Source organism: Saccopteryx leptura, chromosome 1 (assembly GCF_036850995.1).
Source record: "Saccopteryx leptura isolate mSacLep1 chromosome 1, mSacLep1_pri_phased_curated, whole genome shotgun sequence".
Classification (NCBI taxonomy): Eukaryota; Metazoa; Chordata; class Mammalia; order Chiroptera; family Emballonuridae; genus Saccopteryx; species Saccopteryx leptura.
In genome coordinates this window covers 256,612,136-256,634,031 of record NC_089503.1, presented here as the reverse complement: position 1 = coordinate 256,634,031, position 21,896 = coordinate 256,612,136, and the positions used below count along the sequence as shown (strand labels likewise).

Genomic DNA, 21,896 nt, shown 5'->3' with positions numbered 1-21,896 from the left:
ATAGGGGTGGGTTATGGGTTTTATTTATTGTGAATCTAGTGTTTGAGGCAGCGGCAGAGCAGGCCAAGGGAAGGAAGGAAGAGAGGGAGCTGGCTGGGGAAGAGAACAGGGCCCTCACCTGGGGCGGAGGGGGCCAGCGGGTGGCGCCTCTTCCTCAGCTGTAAGCCACAGGTAGCTAGCCCTTAGGGTAGCTTTTGTCGGAAGTTGAGCGAAGGCCCTCCCCAATCTGCTAGCAGCCCAGGGGAGGACGGAGACTGAGAAGCAGGGGACTGGGGATCCCGCGGGAACCTTGGGGGGGTGGGCGTGGGGAGTAGGGTGGGGGTGGGGGGCCGGGCGTGACGCGCGGTCAAAGTGCAATGATTTTTCAGTTTGGTTGGCTAAACAGGGTCAGAGCTGAGAGGGGAGCAGAAGGGACCCCCTGCCCGGCCGCACTCGCCCCTTCCCTCGAAGACTATCGTGGGGGCCGCGGGCGTGGCGGGAGCCGGGGTTTGCGGGGCGCCTGCCCCTGCGAGGTCGGAAGCTGCAGGCCAGCTGGGCCGGGACGGAGCACGCCCGGCGGGGCTGTCGGGGCAGGCAGGGTGGGGGTGGGGGGTGGGGCCATTCCGTTCCCAAGTGTCGCTATGAGGGACAGGCGAGAGGCGACGAGGGCCACAGGAGATGTGGGGACATGTTAGAAGAGAAAAAAACAAAAAAAAAATATATATGGGGGAAATGAACTTTTTTTTTTTCATTGAACCAAGTGCAATGCATCAGAGAGTTTTCCTATCTTTGTATGTTAAGAGATTGTTAAGAAAAATTCTATTTTTGTTGTAATGTCCTCGCGGCTCTGGGGACGCTAAAAGAACCGGGCCTGCCCCGCCCTTCGCGGGGATAACGAAAGCTGAGTGTTTTTTCCTTTTTTTTTTTCTTTTTTGGTTCGTTTTCAGTTTTGTTTTTTTTTTAAGTCGTTTTCCTGCGTTGACAAGGATGATCTGGGGTTTTTATTTGTTTCGTCATTCGTTCTCAGTTTCGGTGGGAGGGCTGAAGGAAACGTTCACATTTTAGAGTTAAAATAAAAACACCTGAACATTGAAAAAAATCAACATAAGATCTAAAAGGAAAAGGACGAGAGAAAATTATTTTTAAGATAATTAAACATAAAACCCTGGTGCTTCTTACATTATAAAGTACGTTTTTAAAAACCCACAAACTATTATACATAAGTTTATGATCAGTTAAATATCCTGCACTTGTTAGGAACACGCATATCCCTTCTTTGTTGAGTTTAACGGAACGGGACAGCGGCGTGCGCCCAGCGGCGGGGCAGCTCTGGCCGCGGGTCTCCCTGGGCGTCCACTCCCTGGGGCCCGGCGCCCCCTCCTCGCCCCATCCCCGTCCCGGCACAGGGGCGCGGCGGGGGTCCCCAGCCCTTCCCCCGCAGAGGTCAATGCCAACGAACAAATGTCCCCTCCCTCCCTCTCCGCCTTGAGCGCCCTTCTTTGAGCCAGACGCCAACTTGACCCTCACCAGCATTATCAGGAGCGCGCTCACCAAGTTGGTAGTTTCCTCCCCGCCCTTCCCTGGCGCCCCCGACTCTACATCACTCTTCCTCCCTATCCCCACCCCCGACACCCTCCGGGGAGCACGGGAAAGGCTCGACGCTCCAGGACAGAACCAGCCAAGCGGACAGGTCGATTCGCCCAGGCCTGCGCACGCACGCACGTACGCACACAGCCCACCCCCACCCCTCAACCAGCCCTGTCTACTGCCTTACACACCCGCCCTCGCGCTGGCCGGCCGACCTAGTGCCTTGTTCTCACCCCCGTGCTGGCGGAGCGGACGCCGCGCTCTGGGTCCCAGAGGGGCAGGGTGGCTCAGACGACCCACTACTTCCCCACCCCGACCGTGCAGAACGGACCCCCCCCCCCCCACACACACACACACGAGAGAAAATAAAGGAGCAATAAAGTCACGAGAACTTTTGTCCCCCAATCGAGAGCCCGAGGGGCACCTCAGCCCCGCCTCTGCTCCCTCCACCCACCTACCCTCGGGGCGCCCCCCTACCCCCGCAAGTAAGCCTGGGCCAGCCCCGCTTCAGCCCCTCCCGGGAGATCCGTGCGCCCGACCAGCACCAGCATCGCGGACCGCAAAGGCCGCCCGTCCCGTCAAACAAGTTTCTTCTTAGGCTAAGAAACGCAGTATATACGAGTATCTCTATATATAGTACTAATGGATTTGGTGTGCTTCCCCTTAGCGTCCCCTGTCCCCCCTCTCCTCCTTCTTCAGCCTGGTTTCCCCTCTATCTGCCCTCCACCCCCGTCTCTGCACTGAGATACATAAGAAACAAGGGTAGTTTACTGTCTGTTTTGTTTTCTGGGTTTTCAGTGTCCTAGCGGAATGCAAGTAGGCAGCCAGCCCGTCTGCCCCTCTCTGCCCCCCCCCCCCCCCTCCCCGTCACTGCGCTTCTGTTATACCATCTTTGCCTGATTCTCTCCGGCTTCTCCATTGAATGGCTAATGTGTATGTGAAATAAAGAAATAAAGAAAAACAAAAGCAAGAGCGCCTGAGCCTTCGCTAACGCGATCGGGGAAGGGGGTACCCGCGTGGGCTCCGCGCACCAGGCGCGCTGCCGACGCCGTCGAGGCACTTGTATCCCTGAGTTTCCGGAAGGGAGAGCCGGCGAGAAGAGGAGGGCTCCCCGACTCCTCCCCACCTCATTGTGCCCCTAGCCCGCAAAAAAGAGGCACCACTTGGGTCCGATGACCGCTCTGCCTTGTTGGTTTCTGGACATCACCTCCAGGAGAAGAATGGGGCAAGACCACTTCCAGCGAGCGGCGGGTGATAAACAGGGTCTGCAAGGCCCCTAGGGGCGATGGTCGCCCTTGCAGATCCCGGACCTTTCCCCTGAAGGGTACGTCCTCACTGGTCCCTCTGCGGGAAACTTCGCTCCAGAATAAGCTCAGTGCGTTGTCTGTCCCTTCTTCGACGGCCCAGGGCTGAGTTCCCAGTGCCCTTCGGCTCAGAGGCGACCGAGGTCACCGCACCTCTGGGCTCACAGCTGCTTGTTCTGTCTTGATGGGACGGGCCGTCCCAATGGGGCTGTCGTTGGGGCAAGCCAGGGTTTCGGGCTGCAGGTGCGCCACCGCCTCGACTTGGCGACAAGGCCCACGGCGGGCGCCGTCGTCTGGGCCTCGGTGCGCCAGCCGTTTATGGGGCCCGGGCAGGGCGGGGCCTGCTGCCAGAGCAGCTGCCTGGTCTCGCAGCAGCCGCACCAGGAAGCCAATGTACTTCATGGCGAGGCGGAGCACCTCATTCTTGCTCAGTTTCCGGTCCGGCGGGTGCGTGGGCAGCAGCTTCCTGAGCTCTGCGAAGGCCCCGTTCACGTTCTGCTGCCGCCAGCGCTCGCGGCTGTTGGTGAACACGCGCCGGGCCACCTTCTGAGGCTGTTGCCCTGCAGACAGGAGGGGAGGGGTTGGCACCAAGGGGCTCCCCCTCCTGCCCTCACTTCAGGCACCCAGCACTCTGATGGGGACTTACACACAGGCCGTGAACCGGGGCTTTCTCCACCCAAGGGCTCCAGGTATAGGATCCACGTGTGGCTCCCCTGCTAGTTAGCAACCCTGCCCACACCTCACCCTCAGCCATATAGACAAGGACAGGCCGGGCTGCAGATAACTGGGGCCTCTGTGCCTCTGACTATCTACACCTTTATCTCAATGGCTGAGATTCCCTTGAGAAATGTTTCCTTGTGGCTGCCAGTTTGGGGAGCTGCCCCTATATTTCTGCGTGTGCCTCTGTGTGTGGCTGGGGTGTTCCTGGGTCTGAGAGGTATTCTTATTGTGATGGTGGTCCTGTCTGTGTCTTGAGGGAGATGTGCGCCTTGTGGTCTAAATGGCTGTGGTTGTGTCATTGTTGCCAGGTGGCTGTCATGCACAGCTGTGGCTGTGTGGCCATGGTCCCAAGTGGCTGTGGTTGTGTGGCTGTCCCTTGTGTAGTTGTGGTCCCATGGATGTCTCTTGCATGGTAGTTGTCAAGTGGATGCTTCCTGGGTAGCTGTGCATTTGAGTGGAGCTGCCATTTTGTTGCCCCTGTGCCATGCAGTGTTTGCCAGGACTGTTTGTGACTTGTTGGGTGACTGGTTGTGTGGGGACTGGCTGTGAGGCTATAGTTTTGCACATGGGTGTAACATGAGTACTGAACCCGTATAGGTTACGCTGTTGTCTATCTGTGTCACTGGCAGCACCTCTCCTTGTAGAAAGGTATGGGACAGATTCGAACCCCATGCAGACACAAACCCATACTCACCCTCAGCCAGCTCCAGCTCACAGTGGCTTGGTCTCCGCTTCAGCCGGCTGCTAGGGAAGATGCTAAAAGGTCCTGCCGGCCCAATGTAGAGGCTGTAAGGGTTCATGGGTCACTAATGCCTTGTGGGGCAAGGTTCCTGGCCCTGGATTGCCCCCAGGCCCAGCCCCCCACTGACCTGTTGAGGAAGGGGTGAGGATGATAATGCAGGGCCAGAGGGGTTGGGGCACTTCCCAGGGCAGAGAACTGTAGTAGTGGGGGCTGCAGGGCACTCAGCTCCGTGGTGGCCATGGCTGCCCCTGGGGGCCTAGTGTGGCCCAGGCTGATCACCGGGACACCAGGGGGCAGCCTGGGGGATGAGGCACCTCCATTGCCCACCTCTTCTGCCTTTGGGGGTGCAGGTGAGGCAGACTTGGGGAGCAGGACAGGCACTGGGCTGGGGGCACACACCATCTCAGCCTTCTCGGTCATGGTGGGGCCCATTTCTGCCTGGGCCTGGGGTGGGCACATGGACCCCAAGGGGGTGCTCACCTGTGGAAGGGAAGGAAGCGGGTGGGGAGGAGGAATCAGATGCCACACACACCCTTCGCCCAACAGAGCCCTCAAAGGGAAGGGATAGTGGGGGGGGGCAGTTCAGTGGGCAAAGGCAGGTGGTGGGTAGGCCCAGAAACTGCCAGAACATGGGACGAGGGTCTGACACAAGGGCAGAAGGTGCCCACTGAGATGCTGTGTAATGATGAGCCCAGTCTCTGAGCTGTTTGTGACCCACCAGGCCTTATTTGCCCATCCCCTAAGCAAATTCCCTTCTTCCAGAATCCTCTCTCACCTGGAGTCTGGAGGGAGGGGCAAGCCAGGGAACCCATGGTGGAACCTGGGACCCTTAGATCTGATTCTGACACCCTTTGTTGATACTGTGTCCTTGAAATCCCTACATGATTGATCCTTCACTGACCTCCCCACTCCTGTCCAGGTCTAACCTGTGGTCCTCATCTAGGACCCTGAGGCTCTTCCCATTGTGTCCCTGTCAGGCCCTGAAAGTCCTGCACAATCGCTCCCCACTGAAAATGTCCCACTCACTAATCCTGTGACCCCACTGTTGACACTATGACCTAAAATGCTAGCACTGCCCAGTACATACAGTCATGCCTCAACCCTTCTTCTGGCCCTGGTGATTCCCCCTCACCCATCAGCATCTACCCCTTTGCACCCTACTTAGATATCCCGGTTCACTCTTGGCCCCCAGGGCCTGGAGTATTCCAGAAACAATTGAGACACTTGGTCCCTCTGCCCTGTCCCTAGCTGGATACTGGGGAAGCTGCCCTGGCCTCTAGCTTAGTTGGTTCCTACAAATGAGTAAAGGAAGGATGGAATAAATGAATGAATGCAGCTGGGTTGGGGATTCCCTCACCTTCAGGCTGCTCCCCTCTTACCCCAGCACTGGTCCGGCTGCCTAAGTGCCCTGGCTCTGTCAGTCAGGGCCTGGACATGGCTCCAGCTTCAGGATAGGCTCCACAGCCCTGCTAATTCCAGCCTCTTCACTCTGTGCCCCAGGCAGTTGGCCACTTTGTCTGGGCTTCACCTTTTCCTGAGCTCACCAGGGCTTTGGGGCCTCCGTGATGGCAGCAGCGTGGGTCCCTCGAGGAAAAGTGAGCAGCTCCGGGGGCTGGCCCACCCTCTCCCCACCCCCAGTGGCCGGTTTCCTCTCTTACCCTGGCTCAGTGGCTGGAGGATGCTGGGCCAGCACAGATAAGGCCCTGGCCGCCTGGCCCAGACTGATAAGGAGCCCCGCTGACCCCGGAGGAAACCAGCGGGGGCGGGGATCTCCAAGATCAGCCTCTTGCCCCGCCCCAGGCTGGCAGGCCAGCACCCCTCAGGGCTTCACGTTCAGTCCTCCCAGTTACTGGAGGGACCCAGCCCTCCGAGGGCCCAGCCCTAGTGTGCAGCTGAGAGTGAGGTGCCCAGATGCACAGAGGGGAAACTGAGGCAGGAAAGCAATAGCTGCCTGCCTCATTTGGGTTTGGCCTGTGGCTTTGAACACCCCCAGCTGAGTCTGTACTGATGGGGGTGGAGAACCCTTTCCGGTCCTGCTGGGGCTCGTGACTAGGGGCCCCCTCCTCCCTCTCTTCTTACTCTGCCTGGTTCCTCTTTTTGCAGAGCCCTTCCCAGCCTTTCTGCCACCCTTACTCCCAAGTGGGGCACTGGCAGAAGGGCAGTTCTGACAGTCTAATCTTGGGTGTCCAGACTGGATAGTTGTCCTGATCCCCAATGTGCTATCCAGACCAACTTTCCAGGCCCATGAAGATGACAGCAAGGACTATAGCCAGGGGAGATTTCCTATGTTGCTACGGCTGCTAGAACCTTCCAGGAGGCACCCCAACACGTCCCCACAATCCTGGTCCTCTAGGTCATTAGATCACATGGCCCCAACTAGGTGGTCCCTGGCCCTCATCCCACAGCCAGGCCACTTCGGGGTGAATGGTGATAAGAGGTATTGGGTGAATGTCCTGGGTGGTGGTGAAACTCAAGACCCAGATGAAACCTCATGAAGGGAGGGGCCCTGGGTACAGCTAGGTAGCAGTGACAAGACTGGTCTTGATCCCCAGCACCCTCTCACCTGGGCCAGTCGTGCTTTGCCCAGTGTCTGTCTGGGTGACTGCAGAAACCCCCAGGCAGGCCCTCAGCTGCAACCAAGTGCCAACACTACCACTCCCCTCCCAGGAACCAGGTGATGCCAGGACCTAACCGTCAACCATCCCACTTTCTCAGGGAAGCAAGGGTCCAGTTCTAAGCACTGAGTGAACTTTGATGTGAACAGAAGGCCAATTCTGGAATCAGGTTCATTTTACTCTTGAGATGGGGCAAAGTAAAGGGTGGGTGCCTCTGGCGGTCCCACAAGTACCTGCTGACAGGTTGGGGACTCTGCCCCAGGCCTCTGTTAACATTGCTAAGGCCTGCCGTTGTGGGGAGGATGCAGCAGCCTGCTCAGTGCCTCTATGTGCCTCCCCACCCGAGGGGGCCACAGAGCAGGAAGCACCTGATCTGTAGCGGATGCACAAGGCGCCTGGTTCCGGTCTGGCTTCTGCCACCAGGGCCCCGCGGGGAGCTGGGCCAGAGAAGCCAGACTGCAAGGAGGTGGTGGGCAAGAGGCCACGTGGGAGCCTGGTGGCAGTACTTGCCGGCCTGTGTCCCAGAACAGGCCAATGGAAGGGGGTGCAGAAGGCTCCGTGGATGTGAGCACACAGCTGCCACCATGTGGCCACCTGGGGACCCGCAGGCGCCAGCAACGGTGCCTAAGTGCCTCTTGCTGCACAGGGACAGACCTCCCCCGACAGTTTGCCTTGGACAGAAATACTGACACCTCAGCCAGGCAGGGACAAACCAACCTTTAGATGCACAGAGCTCCCCCCTAGGAGTTAATTCAGATGGACAGAGAAATGGGCCCCAGACATACTGGACAGATGGACAACCACAGGCAGTTTCCGCATTTAGACAAATGACAGCCAGGGCGAGGTGAATCTCTTTATTGGCTCAATCTACACCTGGACCAGTGGTGGCCTCTGGCCCTGGGGGGTTCTGGTTGGGAGTCTGTGGACAGTCTTTGGGGGCAGCTTCAGCAGTGGCCTCAGGTGTCAGGGGTCTGTGGGAGTAACAACACTGATCTCCCTGTTGACAGGTGCCCTGGTGGGAAGATGATGGGTGTGAAGCCCAGTCCACAGCCCAGCAGCCTCCGCTGGGCTCCTTTCCTGGATGGGAAGCTCACTCCCATTCATTTGCCCATCCCCAGTTGTCCCAGCTCTGTCTGCCCCTTAGCCCTGCCCTGTTGCCACGAGGAGGACCCTTGTGTGCTGCAGTGGGGCATGGGGGCTGCCTTACCTCCTTAAACCTCTTGCAAGGAAACGTCTTAAGCCAGGCAGCCCGCTGGGCTGGGTCCTCAGCTAGTTCCTTTCGCTTATTCTGGAGCAGCCTGCGTCTTTCCTCCATAGCTTTACCCGCTGCCTTTCCCCTGTGCAGGGAGATGAATAGCTGGGACCCCATCTGACCTCTGCAACTCATGCCCTGGCCGAGTCCCACCACCTCCAGTCTCACGCACCCTGGCCGGGCACGGGGCCGGGGGCCCCAGTTGGCCTCAGGGTTGGCCTGGAAGCGTTTAAGTCCTCGCTGGCGAGAGCTGGGGTTGGCATCGACCCGGATGGTGAAGTTGGCCTGCAGCCTGGGGAAAGAGGGTTAGGGCTGAGGGGCAGCCAATACTCGGACATGCACAACAAATTGCCCATGCGGCCTGCCCACTTTGATGACTAGGGAAGACTGCATCTGCGAGTGTCAAGGATTCTCTCATTCATTTAATAAACATTTATTGAGTTTTACTGCGTGCCTGAAATCTGCCACTGGTAAAGCTGACATTCTAGTGCACAAGACAGAAAATCAATGGGACAAATCAGAAATCTGAAAATCATGTTGTGTTTGGGTATAAGTTTTTTGAAGAACAGAGCAGGGCAGAGGAGACTAGGGAAGGGGTTCAATGCAGGACAAGACAAGGTCAGGACGCCTGGAGGAAGGAAATAGCAATAGGGGGCACCCGGGGACGGGCACTCCAGGTAGAAGGAACAGCCCAGGCAAAGGCCCTGAAGTGGGGCTGTGCCTGGTGAGTCTGAGTGAGGAGGTGAGTATGGAGTGAGCCAGGGCGGGCTGGGAATAAATGAGAGCAGGAAGGCGTCTCCACTAAGATGGGAGCCACACAGGGTTCTGAGCAGAGGGCACATGATCTGACTCAGGCGCCCTCTGGTGGCAGAAGTGACTGCACTGGTCTATGTGAGCAGTGATGGAGCCAGACCACGGTCAGGACGAAGAGGAGGAGAAGGTGGATTCTGAATCTCACTTGAAAAATGAGCATGTGTCTGTATAGGGAAGTGTTGTGTGGCATCTGCATGCACGTGAGTAGCCATGCTTGTGGCAGAGGTGTCCATGTCCCTACCTGGGCTCCACACTGAGAATGCGAAAGGCGGGGCTGGTCTCAGACAGCCGCTCCCGTTTCACTGGGCACTTCTTCTCCTGGGAGGCAAAGATCAGGGGCCAGGGGATGCCGAGCCTGCCCAACCCCAGCCCTCTCACCCCCACCTTGTCAGGCCAGCCCTCACCCAGCAGCGCATAATGTCCCAGAGGGCTGAAGCAGGGGCATCTGTCTTCACGGCATTCTTACAGGCATGGGAGAGAGAGACCCGGAAGCCAGCATGGAGGAGGGCCGACCTGTGGACAAAGAGCCATGAGGGGAGGCTAGACCCCAAAGCCAGTGCTGACATATATGGGTGTGAGTCATGTTGAGTGGAACTATGAGGCTGGCTGCATGTCTCATGACAACGATGTGGCTGGTATAATGTTAATGATCACAACAGTGAGACAGTAACACTAGTCAGGGCTCTTGGCCTCTGAGCTCTGTTCTAAGCACTTGTACATGATATGCCCTGGATGTGACTGATGTTACATCTCCATTTTATGAAGGACTCTGGGCTGAAAGGAGCCCAAGTTGCCCACGGCACCCAGTGCTCAGGCTCTGCTCCTCCCCAGCCCGGCCCTCACCTCAGCTGCAGGAGGCTGGGTGTGCTACAGTGGATGGTGCTGCTCAGCTGGTCCAGCGTATAGTACAGAGGCACATCTAGCAGCTCCTGCCATGGGGGACAACGAGATGTGTGTGGGGTAGATGGAGGAAGCTGGACACAGGTGAGCCCCCACCCTGTTGTGGCCCAGCCCCCACCTCAGTGATGACGCTCAGGACTCCTCGGATACGCTCTGAAGTGTGGAAGCGGCCGGGGTTAGTGCTCACAGCCTCAAGGACACGACCCACAAAATCCAGGTCATGGATTGGCTCCACCCACAGAGGGCCACCAAGCTGCAGATACACCGGGACTAGATGGGCAAGGAATGAGACACCAGGACCCTTGTGACCCCCTCACCTAACCTCAGCCTGGTCCCACCTGGTGCCGCTGCCCACAGTGCTCACATTCAGGCGCCACAGGAGGACCACAGGCTGCAGAGAACTTGACTCTACACAGAAAAAGGTGTTTAGGGGGTGACAACCCATGAAAGCCCCTTTTGCCTCCCTCCTGGCTCACCCCTGCTCACCGGCCACCAGAGGCCCCCGACGCTTTACCAAGGCGCTGAAGGTGGAAGGTTCCGCAGCCCACACACTGGAACACCAGTGCCTGCTTGCTGTGGGAGGACAGGGGTGGCCACCACACCTCACTCTTCTCTCAGGTTGACCTGGTCCCCTTTAGGGCCCCATTTCCCCAGGGAAAGGCTCTGTTGTCTCCCTCAATTCATCACCCAGTGCCTGCCCCATCCCTGCTAACCTGGCTGAGGCCTTGACTTTGGCCTGGCCGGTGAAGACACGAACAAAAACACGCACATAGAAGTCAGCACTGATGCTGAGCAGGGGCACTATGAAGCGCTGGTAGCAGTTGGCACGGAGGTCCAGGCTGTGTAGAATGATCCTCAGGGCCTGGGGATGAGGGTTGCAGACGGGCATCAGCTATCAGCCCTGAGTGAACAAGGTGCTCACAGCACAGGGTAAGGGCAGGCTCCGTGGGTTCCAAGCCCAGCCCTGCGCATCCTGGCTGTGTAATCCTTGGCAAGTGAGTATTTAGTTCCCTCATCTGTGAAATCACAACAGTCTCTGTCTCTCTGGCTCTGCTGGGGCAGTAGTGAATTAGAACACACAAGCTCAGTAAGTGGAATCTATTCTGATTAGCATCATCAGCATGCCCTGTGCTGTGCAATGTGGCCCAAGGACCTGTGACCTGGCCACTACAAGCTTTGTCAGCAGTAAGTGGGGACACTGGGTACTGCAGAACTGCTGGGGCCTTCTCCACGCTAGGGAGCTGCCATGATACTGTAAAACAGAAAAGGAGGCATTTCCCAGACTGATCTGACAGGGCCCTTATGGAACAAAGACAGAGCCCCTCCTTTCCCAGCCCATTAACATAGCCTGCCCCTGCCTTCTTGAATTCCCACAGCAATCCAGTAATGTCTAGGCTAGGGGTCGGGAACCTTTTTGGCTGAGAAAGCCATGAACGCCACATCTTTTTTCTTTTTTTTGTATTTGTCTGAAGCTGGAAACGGGGAGAGACAGTCAGACAGACTCCCGCATGCGCCCGACCGGGATACACCCAGCACACCCACCAGGGGGCGACGCTCTGCCCACCAGGGGGCAATGCTCTGCCCCTCCGGGGTGTCGCTCTGTTGTGACCAGAGCCACTCTAGCGCCTGGGGCAGAGGCCAAGGAGCCATCCCCAGCGCCCGGGCCATCTTTGCTCCAATGGAGCCTTGGCTGCGGGAGGGGAAGAGAGAGACAGAGAGGAAGGAGAGGGGGAGGGGTGGAGAAGCAGATGGGCGCTTCTCCTGTGTGCCCTGGCCGGGAATCGAACCCGGGACTTCTGCACGCCAGGCCGACGCTCTACCACTGAGCCAAGAATGCCACATATTTTAAAATGTAATTCTGAGAGCCATACAACGACCATTATGCATTATCCAATAAAAATTTGTTGTTGTCCCGGAGGACAGCTGTGATTGGCTCCAGCCACCTGCAACCATGAACATGAGCAGTAGGAAATGAATGGATTGTAATACATGAGAATGTTTTATATTTTTAATGTTATTATATTTTTTATTAAAGATTTGTCTGCGAGCCATCAAAAGAGCCACATCTGGCTCATGAGCCATAGGTTCGTGACCCCTGGTCTAGGCCATCATCAGCAGGCCCAGAAAGGAGAAGTCACTTGCTCAAAGCTACCAGCAAAGTTAGGACTTGAATCCAGACATGAAAAAACTGCTTTAAAGAAACAATTTTGGAAGCCCTGGCAGGTTGGCTCAGTGATAGAGCATTGGCCCAACATGTGAAAGTCCTGGGTTCGATTCCCAGCCAGGGCACACAGGAGAAGCACCCATCTGCTTCTCCACCCTTCCCCCTCTCCTTCCTCTCTATCTCTCTCTTCCCCTCCCGCAGGCAAGGCTCCATTGGAGCAAAGTAGGCCCAGGTACTGAGGATGGCTCCATGACCTCCACCTCAGGCGCTAGAACCGTTCCAGTAGCAACAGAGCAACGCCCCAGAGGGGCATAGCATCGCCCCCTGGTGGGTATGCTGGGTAGATCCCGGTCAGGTGCATGCGGGAGTCTGTTTGCTCCCCCACCCCCCTTCTCACTTCAGAAAAATACAAATAAATAAATAAAAGAAACATTTTTTGTTTGTTTTTGTGGGGTTTTTTTTACAGAGAGAGAGAGTCAGAGAGAGGGATAGATAGGGACAGACAGACAGGAACGGAGAGAGATGAGAAGCATCAATCATTAGTTTCGTTGTGGCACCTTAGTTGTTCATTGATTGCTTTCTCATATGTGCCTTCACCGTGGTACTACAATAGACCGAGTAACCCCTTGCTCAAGCCAGCGACCTTGGGTCCAAGCTGGTGAGCTTTGCTCAAACCAGATGAGTCCACGCTCAAGTTGGCGACCTCAGGGTCTCGAACCTGGGTCCTCTGCACCCCAGTCTGATGCTCTATCCACTGTGCCACCGCCTGGTCAGGCAGAAGAAACAATTTTGAAAAGTTGTTAAAAATAGAGACTATTAGAAAGAATGGTGTAATCACCACTCCTACAGTGGTCAGCAAACTCATTAGTCAACAGAGCCAAATATCAACAGTACAACGGTTGAAATTTCTTTTGAGAGCCAAATATTTTAAACTTAAACTATACAGGTAGGTACATTCCTTATTGAGGTAGCGCCTGCATGTGGCATTTTGTAGAAGAGCCACACTCAAGGGGCCAAAGAGCCGCATGTGGCTCGTGAGCCGCAGTTTGCCAACCACTGCCCTAGACAAAGCCATTGCCCCCCAGTGACCATGACTGGCAGCCCATGCTCTTAGGAACTATTCTGGTTAAGGATGCGCTAGTCATTAACACGCCAGCATGGATCTGGCCCTGGCTGCCTGGAAGCTGAGCAGGTCTGGGGGTGAAAAGGGGTCCTGAGGGTCCCCTCACCATCTCGTGGCAGGCCCGGCTCTTGAGGGCCATGGCCCCATACTTGCTGTAGCACGTCTCCCCGCTGTTCCCTGCCAGCACTGCCATGTCCGTGCAGGTCACGCACAGCAGCCCTGCAGGGAGGGACTGGATAGTGAAGATCCTTCAAACACCCCAAGCCCTGCTCTGCACCCCTGGGTCAGCCAGGCCTCACCTCCTTCACTCATGGCCTGTACAGCTGCATCCAGGAACGGGGCAGGGCTGCCATAGGGGTCCAGGTCAATGACTTCAAACCGATCCGACATCCGCTGGTGCTGGTACATCAGCATCCTGGGGGTGAGACGGCCAGGTCCTCAGCCATCGGCACCAGGGACCTGCTCTGTTCCCTACACGTGCTCAGTTATGCAGCATGATGGTTTAGGCCTAGACTTGGGGGCCAGCTGCCTGGGCTTAGATCCTAGCATGGCCATTTGCTAACTTCATGGCTTTTCTCCCTTGGGCTTCAGTCTACTTATCTTTTTTTCTTTATTTTTAAGTGAGAAAGATAGAGAGAGGGACAGACAGACAAGAAGGGAGAGAGATAAACATCAATTCTTCATTGTGGTGCCTTAGTTTTTCATTGATTGCTTCTCATACATGCTTTGACCAGGGGGCTTGAGCCAAGCCAGTGACCCCTGGCTCAAGCTAGCGACCTTGGGCTCAAGCCAGCAACCATGAGGTCATGTTTACGATCTCATATTCAAGCCAGCAACCCCAAACTCAAGCTGGTGAGCCTGCACTCAAGCTGGCAACCTCGGAGTTCTGAACCTGAGACCTCTGTGTTCTCGTGGCAGGCCCGGCTCTTGAGGGCCATGGCCCCATACTTGCTGTAGCACGTCTCCCTGCTGTTCCCTGCCAGCACTGCCATGTCTGTGCAGGTCACGCACAGCAGCCCTGCAGGGAGGGACTGGAACAACACTCTATCCACTGTGCCACTGCCTGATCAGGCTCTACTAATCTCTAACAATAGCAATAACAATAGCCAATACAGTAAGTCCTCACTTAACAACATTGTAGGTGCTTGAAAACTGTAACTTGAAGCAAAACGACATGTAACAAAATCAATTTCACCATAGACTAATTGATCTAAACAAGAGTAAAATTCCTACAGCATATTTCTGGTCACAAAAAACCCCCACAACACTCAGTTTCTAAATAAAGACTCAAAGCAGCCTGACCTGTGGTGGCATGGTGAATAAAGCGTCAACCTGGAATGCTGGTTCAAAACACTGGGCTTACCTGGTTAAGGCACATACAAGAAGCAACTACTGCCTGACCAGGCAGTGGCGCAGTAGATAGAGCACTGGACTGGGATGCGGAGAACCCAGGTTCAAGACCCCGAGGTTGCCAGCTTGAGCGCGGGCTGTTCTGGTTTGAGCAAAGCTCACCAGCTTATACTCAAGGTCACTGGCTTGAACAAGGGGTTACTCAGTCTGTTGTAGCCCCACGGTCAAGGCACATATGAGAAAGCAATCAATGAACAACTAAGGAGCCACAACGAAGAATTGATGTTTCTCATCTCTCTCCCTTCCTGTCTGTCCCTATCTGTCCCTCTCTCTGACTCTCTGTCTCTGCCACACACACAAAAAAGAAAAACTAATACAAACAAGTTACATCATTATCTTCCACTACACTTATTCCAGTTCACGGTCATGGCTAGCTGGAGTCTGATGGTGCAAGGTGGGACCCACCCTGGATAAGGACATCCTTCCACTGCAGGGCCCCTCATACCCACTCACACTCACTCAGACTGGGACAAAGAAAACATATCAGTTCACCTCATGTGAACATTTTAAGTTGTAGAAGGAAACCCAGTCTCCATAAAAACCCCATGCAGACATGGGGAAAATGTGCCAAATCCATAGACAGTAGCCCTGGCTGGAAATCGATATTTCTTTTTTGCAATGTTATAAGGACATTATTCCCTGGCCCACTGGCTCAGTTGGTTAGAGCTTCCATCTGAAGCACAAAGGTTGCTGGTTCAATCCCCAGTCAGGGCACATACAGGAAGAGGTGGCTGTTCCTGTCTTTCTCTCTCTCTCCCTTCCTCTTCGCTAAAATCAATAAATAAAAAAAAATTTTTTTTAAAGGGCATTATTCTGTGCTAAGGTAATGTAGCACTTAATATGCCTGACAGTTTCAAGCAACTTATAAATATATTAACTCATTTAATCACATAATCTTCCAATGGGGGTGGAAGGTGCCTTCCAGAACAACCCCATGGATTTGGAACTGTATTTTTCCAAACTGCAGGTGAGGAAAAGCAAATGCTACCTTCTCAACATACCCTACCGCGACCACGCTTCTTGAAATTGCAAGCCCCATCCCTCACCACCGTCTTCCATCTCCTGTACCTTTGTTTTTTCCTGTAGTTTACTACATCACCTACTTAATTGTTATCCTGTGCTTCCTATTATAGTTTAATATGGTCACAAAAGCAAGGTTTTTAAAATTCATTTTTAGAGAGGGTGGGGAGGGGAGCAGGAAGCATCAACTCCTAGTAAGAGTGCTTCTCCTATGTGCCTTGATGGGCAAGCCCTGGGCCTCAAACCTGCAACCTCAGTGTTCCAGGTCAGCGCTTTATCCATTGTGCCACCACAGGTCAGGCAGAAAAGCGAATACAGTGTGTCCGTAAAGTCATGGTGCACTTTTGACTGGTCACAGGAAAGCAACAAAAGACGACAGACATGTGAAATATGCACCAAATAAAAGGAAAACTCTCCCAGTTTCATACCTATTCAGTGCAGTTCGATGTGGGCTCACGCAGATTTTTTAGGGCTCCTTAGGTAGCTATCCGAATAGCCTCTACAGACTTGTCACTGACTGATGGCCTACCAGAACGGGGTTTCTCCACCAAACTGCCGGTTTCCTTCAACTGCTTATCCCACTGAGTAATGTTATTCCTATGTTGTGGCACTTCGTTATAAACATGCCGATATTCACATTGCACTTTGGTCACGGATTCAAATTTAGCGAGCCACAGAACACACTGAACTTTCCTCTGTACCGTCCACATCTCGACTGGCATGGCCGTGGGCTGCTCCACTGTATAGTGTTACGTCATCATCTGCACGTGCGCACATGCTGCCACATTACCCTACAGAAACTGGGAGGGTTTTCCTTTTATTTGGTGCAGATTTCACATTTCTATCGTCTTTTGTTGCTTTCCTGTGACCGGTCAAAAGTGCGCCATGACTTTACGGACACACTGTATTTGTTTGTTATCTTCCGTAAAGGATCTGACAGTAAATATTTTAGTCTTTGTAGGCCACATACAGTCTCTATTGCAAGTTCTTTTTTTTTTTTTTTTAAGCTTTTAAAATGTAAAAAACATTCTTAGATGGCAGGACACAAAAACCCAGGCTGTGGGCCTTGCAGGGTAATTTGCTGACCCCTGCATCTAAATATGAACTCTACAAGGTCAGGGATTTTGTCCGTATTGTTTACTGATACATGCCTTGCACTAAGAAAAGTGACTAGCACATAGCAGAGAGTGGATATAAGCTGGTTCATGTGAATGAATAAAAGTAGGAAAAGTTTAAAATGGAAATCATAATGGTAATTATCTCTGGCACCAAGCATGGGCTACACAAGTATTACCTCTCATTTAATCAGCAACCCCTGTAAAATTATTCTTTCATAGACAAGAAAACTGGGGCTCAGAGAGCCTAAGGCACTCTCCCAAGGTCACAGGGCAAAAATATGACACAGCCAGGATTTAATCCCAGGTAGCCTTTTTTCAGAAAGCACCTATCCACTGCCAGGCTCTGCTGCCCAGCACCTACCGGGCATCTGCCTGGCTGGGCTGTACCAGGTGGGACACCTCATTGAGCTGCACATTATGGCGTATGAGATCCACAGCTTGGGCAGAGGCATCGTTGGCAACCACAAATCGGAGTCCAGGAATCTCTCGGGCAAAGCGTATGGAACGAAGGCCAGAGGCTGCGAGGCCTTCCAGCACTCGCAGGCCTTCCTGTTGAGGTAAGCAAGAAGCCTGGCTCATATCAATACCTACATTTTTTGCTGGAGCTCCCACCATCTTCCTCCTATAGCTCCTCCCCTCCAGGAGCCTTCCTTCCTCCATCACCCACTGGACTCCGGGGCTACCACAGATTTGTCTAGGCCTCACCTCACAGATCGCCCCCACAGTGGCTGTTCGAGGTTGGTTTCCTGGGGCCAGGTCTGCACCCTCTTTTAGTTCAGCGTTGTCCTCCTCTTGCTCGGACAGGTCCACCACCACCTTTTGCACATCCTTTTCACCTGGCACCTTGACTGCAGCCACGCAGAAACACAACTGAGGGGCTACCAAGGCTCTCTCTGAGAAACCCTCTCTACTCTTCAGAACACAGATTCATGGAAGAAAATCTCCCCCAAAGTCCCTAGTAAAAGGTTGAAGGAGCAGAGCCCAGGGCCTAACACGTGGCTGGCGCCTTTCCAGATTTTAGGAGAGAGGGGGGCAGGGAGAGAGCGCTGTGTGACCCCACCCACCAGGAGACTGGAACTCCACTCACTCTGGATTCCTTTGGCCCCAAGCTGAATGCGAGCAAACTCGGTGATCACAGCACATCTGCGGGAGAAGAAGGCTCGGCTCACACCCTCTCCCTTCACAGACCCACTGCCCTCTGCCAAGCTGACCCTGGACCCCCTGCTCACGTTAGGTCCCGGTTGAACTCCTGCACTGGGTTGTAGAAGACTTCGTTGGCGCTGGGGAAGGCGATCTTAGCGGCCCCCTCGATGACGGTCGTCTCCTGGGCTTCAGGTGGGCGCTTTTCTACACAGGGCACGGTGCCGTTCTTCATTGCGGCTGCATTCGCCGATCTGTGGGGCTGCCCCTCCATAAACCCTGCTCTACAGAGGCCGCGTGCGGAACGGAGAGTCAGGTTTAGCCACAGAACGATCCTAGCCTGGGGCATCCGCGGTGGCCTCTTCCCGCCAAGCCTGGATCAAGAGGGCATAGAGAGGATCAGCAAGCTGCGTCCCCGGGTTGGGTGGTTTACAAGTCTGTAAAAGAGACCAAGAAGACCCTGTGGCTTCGGCAAGCTGACACCATCCCCCGTCTTCTGAAGACTCGCGCCCGCAAGACTAGAAGCCCTCGAGCGGGCCCGCCCCTGCTCCGGATCCCTTTCCTGGCGGCCCAGGCCCTCCTCACCTTCTTTCACGAAACTGAGAACTGAATTAGTCCTAATCCGGTGCACATTCCCCGGATTAGGGCCTGGGCGCCGCCATATTGGCACAGTGCGGATGGGTCATGTGGCAAAATTTAGCAAATCAGTGATGTCTACAGTGGGAGGTCAGGATCAAAATGCACCGTGAAGTGCGCAGATGGGCCCTGGTGGAGTAGTTCAGTTGGTTAGTGTAGCCCCTGTTGTAAGGTACCAAAAAGCTGCAAATTAATATTGATATTCTAGGAAGAAAAGGTCAGGCTTTCCTGTCCTTTCCTTGGAAAATGGAGGAAAAGGAATGTAAAAGTCTCCTGACTTACAAGGACGACTAGGGTCATTTGGTTTTGAGTTCTCTCTTTCAATGGGAGGCAGAATTTACATACCACCTTGTATTGATTGTAGTTCCTCCCTTTCCTGGAATCTTTTTTTTTTTTTTTTCCCCCTTTCCTGGAATCTTGAGAGTAAAATATCTCTAGGCTAGTGAGGGAAGAGGAACCCTGGAAGATTTGTAAATGTCTTTGATTGTGTTACCTTGAAAGTCTTAATGTTTCTGTGTATCCCCTGGACAAGTGTTATAATCTTGTTAATGATTGTGCCATAATATCATGCTCTCCCCCGCCCGCGTGTGATCAAGGGTATATAAGCAACCCCTGAACTATTTTTGAGACTGTATGATTTGGGCCTGATGCCCTGTTTCACCCATATGCGGCCGGCATATTAATAAATCTCCTCCTTTAATAAAACTCTTCAAAATTTATCTGGACTGGGTGTCTCTACATGGACTCGATGAAGTGAGGTACAGTGCCTTTCAGAAACTGAGGTGCAGTACTATGTAACACCCCTAATACCCCAAGGTTAAGGGTTCCATTCCCAGTCAGGGTACATACAAGAGTCAACCAATGGTCTGCCAGATAGCTGTGTTGGTTAGAGCATCTTTGTGCAGAATTTGTGGGTTAGATTCTTGATCAGAGTGCATACAGGGCCTGACCAGGCGGTGACGCAGTGGATAGAGCATCAGACTGGGATGCCGAGGACCCAGGTTCGAGGCCTGAGGTCGCCAGCTTGAGCGCGGGCTCACCTGGCTTAAGCAAAAAGCTCACCAGCTTGGACCCAACGTCGCTGGCTCAAGCAAGAGGTTACTTGGTCTGCTGAAGGCCCACGGTCAAGGCACATATGAGAAAGCAATCAATGAACAACTAAGGTGTCACAAAGAAAAACTGATGATTGATGCTTCTCATCTCTCTCCGTTCCGTCTGTCTGTCCCTATCTATCCCTCTCTCTGACTCTCTCTCTGTCCCTGTAAAAACAAAACAAAAAAACCAGTACATACAGGAACAAATTGACCTGTTTCTCTCTCTTTTCCCCTGTCTCTAAACTCAATAAATAAAAAATTTAAAAAGAGCCTGACCAGGTGGTGGCACACCTGGGACAGGGAGGACCCAGGTTTGAAACCCCAAGGTCACCAACTTGAGTGCAGGCTCACCAGCTTGAGCACAGGGTCGCTAGCTTGAACATGGGATCTTAGACATGACCCCAAGGTCACTGGCTTGAGCAAGAGGTCACTCACTCTGCTTAGCCCCCCCCCCCAAGGCACATATGAGAAAGCAATCAATGAACAACTAAGTTGCCACAACAAAGTCTAGATGCTTCTCATCTCCCTTCCTGAGTGTCCCTATCTGTTCCTCTGTCTCTGTCAAAAAAAAAAATTTTTTTTTTTTAAAGAGCCTGCCTGACCAGGCCCTGGCCGGTTGGCTCAGTGGTAGAGCATCGGCCTGGTGTGCGGGAGTCCCGGGTTCGATTCCCGGCCAGGGCACACAGGAGAAGTGCCCATCTGCTTCTCCACCCCTCCCCCTCTCCTTCCTCTCTGTCTCTCTCTTCCCCTCCCACAGCCAGGGCTCCATTGGAGCAGAGATGGCCCGGGCGCTGAGGATTGCTCTGTGGCCTCTGCCTCAGGCGCTAGAATGGCCATGGTCACAACAGAGCAATGCCCCACATGGGCGGAACATTGCCCCCTGGTGGGCATGCCAGGTGGATCCTGGTCGGGCGCATGCGGGAGTCTGTCTGACTGCCTCCCCGTTTCCAACTTCAGAAAAATACAAAAAAAAAGATAAAGAGCCTGACCAGGCAGTGGCACATTGGCTAGAGCATCGGCCTGGGACACTGAGGACCCAAGTGCAAAACCCCAAGGTCACTGGCTTGAGCCCAGGCTCACCAGCTTGGGCGTGGTATCATCGACATGACCCAGTGGTCCCTGGCTTGAGTCCCAAAGTTGCTGGTTTGAAGCCCAAAGTCGCTGGCTTGTGCCCAAGATCACTGGCTTGAACAAGGGGTCACTGGCTTGGCTGAAGCCCCACAGTCAACGCACATATGAGAAAGCAATCGATGAACAACTAAGGTGCTGCAACTACAAGTTGATGTTTCTCATCTCTTTCCCTTCCTGTTTGTCTGACCCTATCTTTCTCTCTCTAGCTAAAAATCAAACAAAAAACTAAAAAAAGAAAGAAAGCAGAGAACATACCCCTGGCCTTAATTAGAGTGGCTCCCCTGTAATTAAAGCCACATGTCACCTGCCCATGCCATGGATGAGGAAGTTAAGGCTCAGAAAAGGGGTGGTAAGCAAAGAAATCCAGTACCTATTGATCATCTCCTGGATGCTTGGTGCGATAAATATAGTATATTATTTCAGGGCATCCTGCAGGAATAGCTGAAGCTCTGAAATCAGATATACTGAGTTTAAATGAATCCCAGTCTTACCACATGGTGTTGGCAAGTTATTTAAATTCTCTGGACCTCATTTTCTCCTAGGTTCAGAGATAGAGCAAAGATTAAAAGACAGTATACCGGGAAAATGTGCAAAGCAGCCTCTCTCACATAACCCTCCCTCAGTAGGTTCTAACCTGTGTAGGACAGGAGCACAGCGTAGTAGTCTGGAGTGTCTGGGTTCCAGTCCCAGCTTGCCTTACTATTTGTTCTTAACCTTCTCTGTGCTTGTTTCCCCATTTGAAAAATGGGCAGGATTTTTTAAGGCTCGTAACTGGGTTGTGATGAATATTAAACGAATTAGTGCAGGTTAAGTGCTTATAATGGAATCTGGCTTAACATGTTAACTTTTATTGTGGCTTCTTGACCCTGGGTTAGAACTCTGGCACTTGCCACCACTTCCTTGCTCTGTAATCTTTAGCAGGGTTCTTTCTCTCCCTGTGCCTCCCTCATTTTCTAGAAAGTGTGTGTGTGTAAAGTAATTCCCATGTAAAAAAGTGTGACGTTTAACGAGATCACTCACATAAGAGGCCTAACAGTGCCTGACACAATAAACAGCACACATTATTGTTTGCGTTTTACAGGAAATTAAAGTTACAAAAGGCAGAGCGACTTGCCTCAGGCCAGGGGACTAAAAGGTGGTGGGTGGGG

At 53.6% G+C, this 21,896-nt stretch overlaps 2 protein-coding genes and 1 non-coding gene across 5 annotated transcripts; 1 reads left to right on the top strand and 2 right to left on the bottom strand.

The window, feature by feature from the left end:
* Positions 1-836: 836 nt before the first annotated feature.
* On the bottom strand, positions 837-6,311 carry LYL1 (LYL1 basic helix-loop-helix family member). Of its 2 annotated transcripts, XM_066347773.1 has the most exons (5): positions 5,991-6,311; positions 5,712-5,916; positions 4,460-4,812; positions 4,285-4,376; positions 837-3,430 (listed from the first exon to the last, which is right to left on the bottom strand). In XM_066347773.1, the coding sequence occupies exons 3-5, from the start codon at positions 4,789-4,791 to the stop codon at positions 3,015-3,017; spliced, it is 840 nt and encodes a 279-aa protein (XP_066203870.1). In that variant the 5' UTR covers positions 4,792-4,812; positions 5,712-5,916; positions 5,991-6,311; the 3' UTR covers positions 837-3,014. The 2 variants fall into 2 exon arrangements, with proteins under 2 accessions (XP_066203870.1, XP_066203881.1); XM_066347784.1 differs by having other exon boundaries at positions 5,690-6,311.
* A 1,476-nt stretch (positions 6,312-7,787) lies between these two features.
* TRMT1 (tRNA methyltransferase 1) lies at positions 7,788-18,856 on the bottom strand. 2 transcript variants are annotated; one of them, XM_066347760.1, is made up of 17 exons: positions 18,473-18,856; positions 17,977-18,324; positions 17,835-17,890; positions 17,453-17,595; positions 17,109-17,296; positions 13,499-13,614; positions 13,306-13,418; positions 10,626-10,774; positions 10,399-10,485; positions 10,251-10,320; positions 10,031-10,165; positions 9,856-9,941; positions 9,417-9,525; positions 9,254-9,330; positions 8,372-8,491; positions 8,155-8,284; positions 7,788-7,959 (listed from the first exon to the last, which is right to left on the bottom strand). In XM_066347760.1, the coding sequence occupies exons 2-17, from the start codon at positions 18,234-18,236 to the stop codon at positions 7,810-7,812; spliced, it is 1,989 nt and encodes a 662-aa protein (XP_066203857.1). In that variant the 5' UTR covers positions 18,237-18,324; positions 18,473-18,856; the 3' UTR covers positions 7,788-7,809. The 2 variants fall into 2 exon arrangements, with proteins under 2 accessions (XP_066203857.1, XP_066203846.1); XM_066347749.1 differs by having other exon boundaries at positions 17,977-18,261.
* TRNAV-AAC (transfer RNA valine (anticodon AAC)) lies at positions 12,126-12,201 on the top strand. The gene has a single exon. It is a non-coding gene; the product is annotated as a tRNA-Val (tRNA).
* Positions 18,857-21,896: the final 3,040 nt, after the last annotated feature.

Bases quoted from the DNA above. Each gene is read 5' to 3' on its own strand.
- LYL1 (XM_066347784.1), bottom strand. From the start codon at position 4,791: ATGTGCCCACCCCAGGCCCAGGCAGAAATGGGCCCCACCATGACCGAG. The intron at 4,377-4,459 runs GTCAGTGGGGGG...GAACCCTTACAG, and splicing joins CCTCACCCCTTCCTCAACAG to CCTCTACATTGGGCCGGCAG. The intron at 3,431-4,284 runs GTGAGTATGGGT...TCCTGTCTGCAG, and splicing joins TGAGCTGGAGCTGGCTGAGG to GGCAACAGCCTCAGAAGGTG.
- TRMT1 (XM_066347760.1), bottom strand. From the start codon at position 18,236: ATGCCCCAGGCTAGGATCGTTCTGTGGCTAAACCTGACTCTCCGTTCC. The intron at 10,775-13,305 runs GTGAGGGGACCC...CCTCATCCCCAG, and splicing joins GCCGGGCCTGCCACGAGATG to GCCCTGAGGATCATTCTACA. The intron at 10,321-10,398 runs GTGAGCAGGGGT...TTTTCTGTGTAG, and splicing joins TCGGGGGCCTCTGGTGGCCG to AGTCAAGTTCTCTGCAGCCT.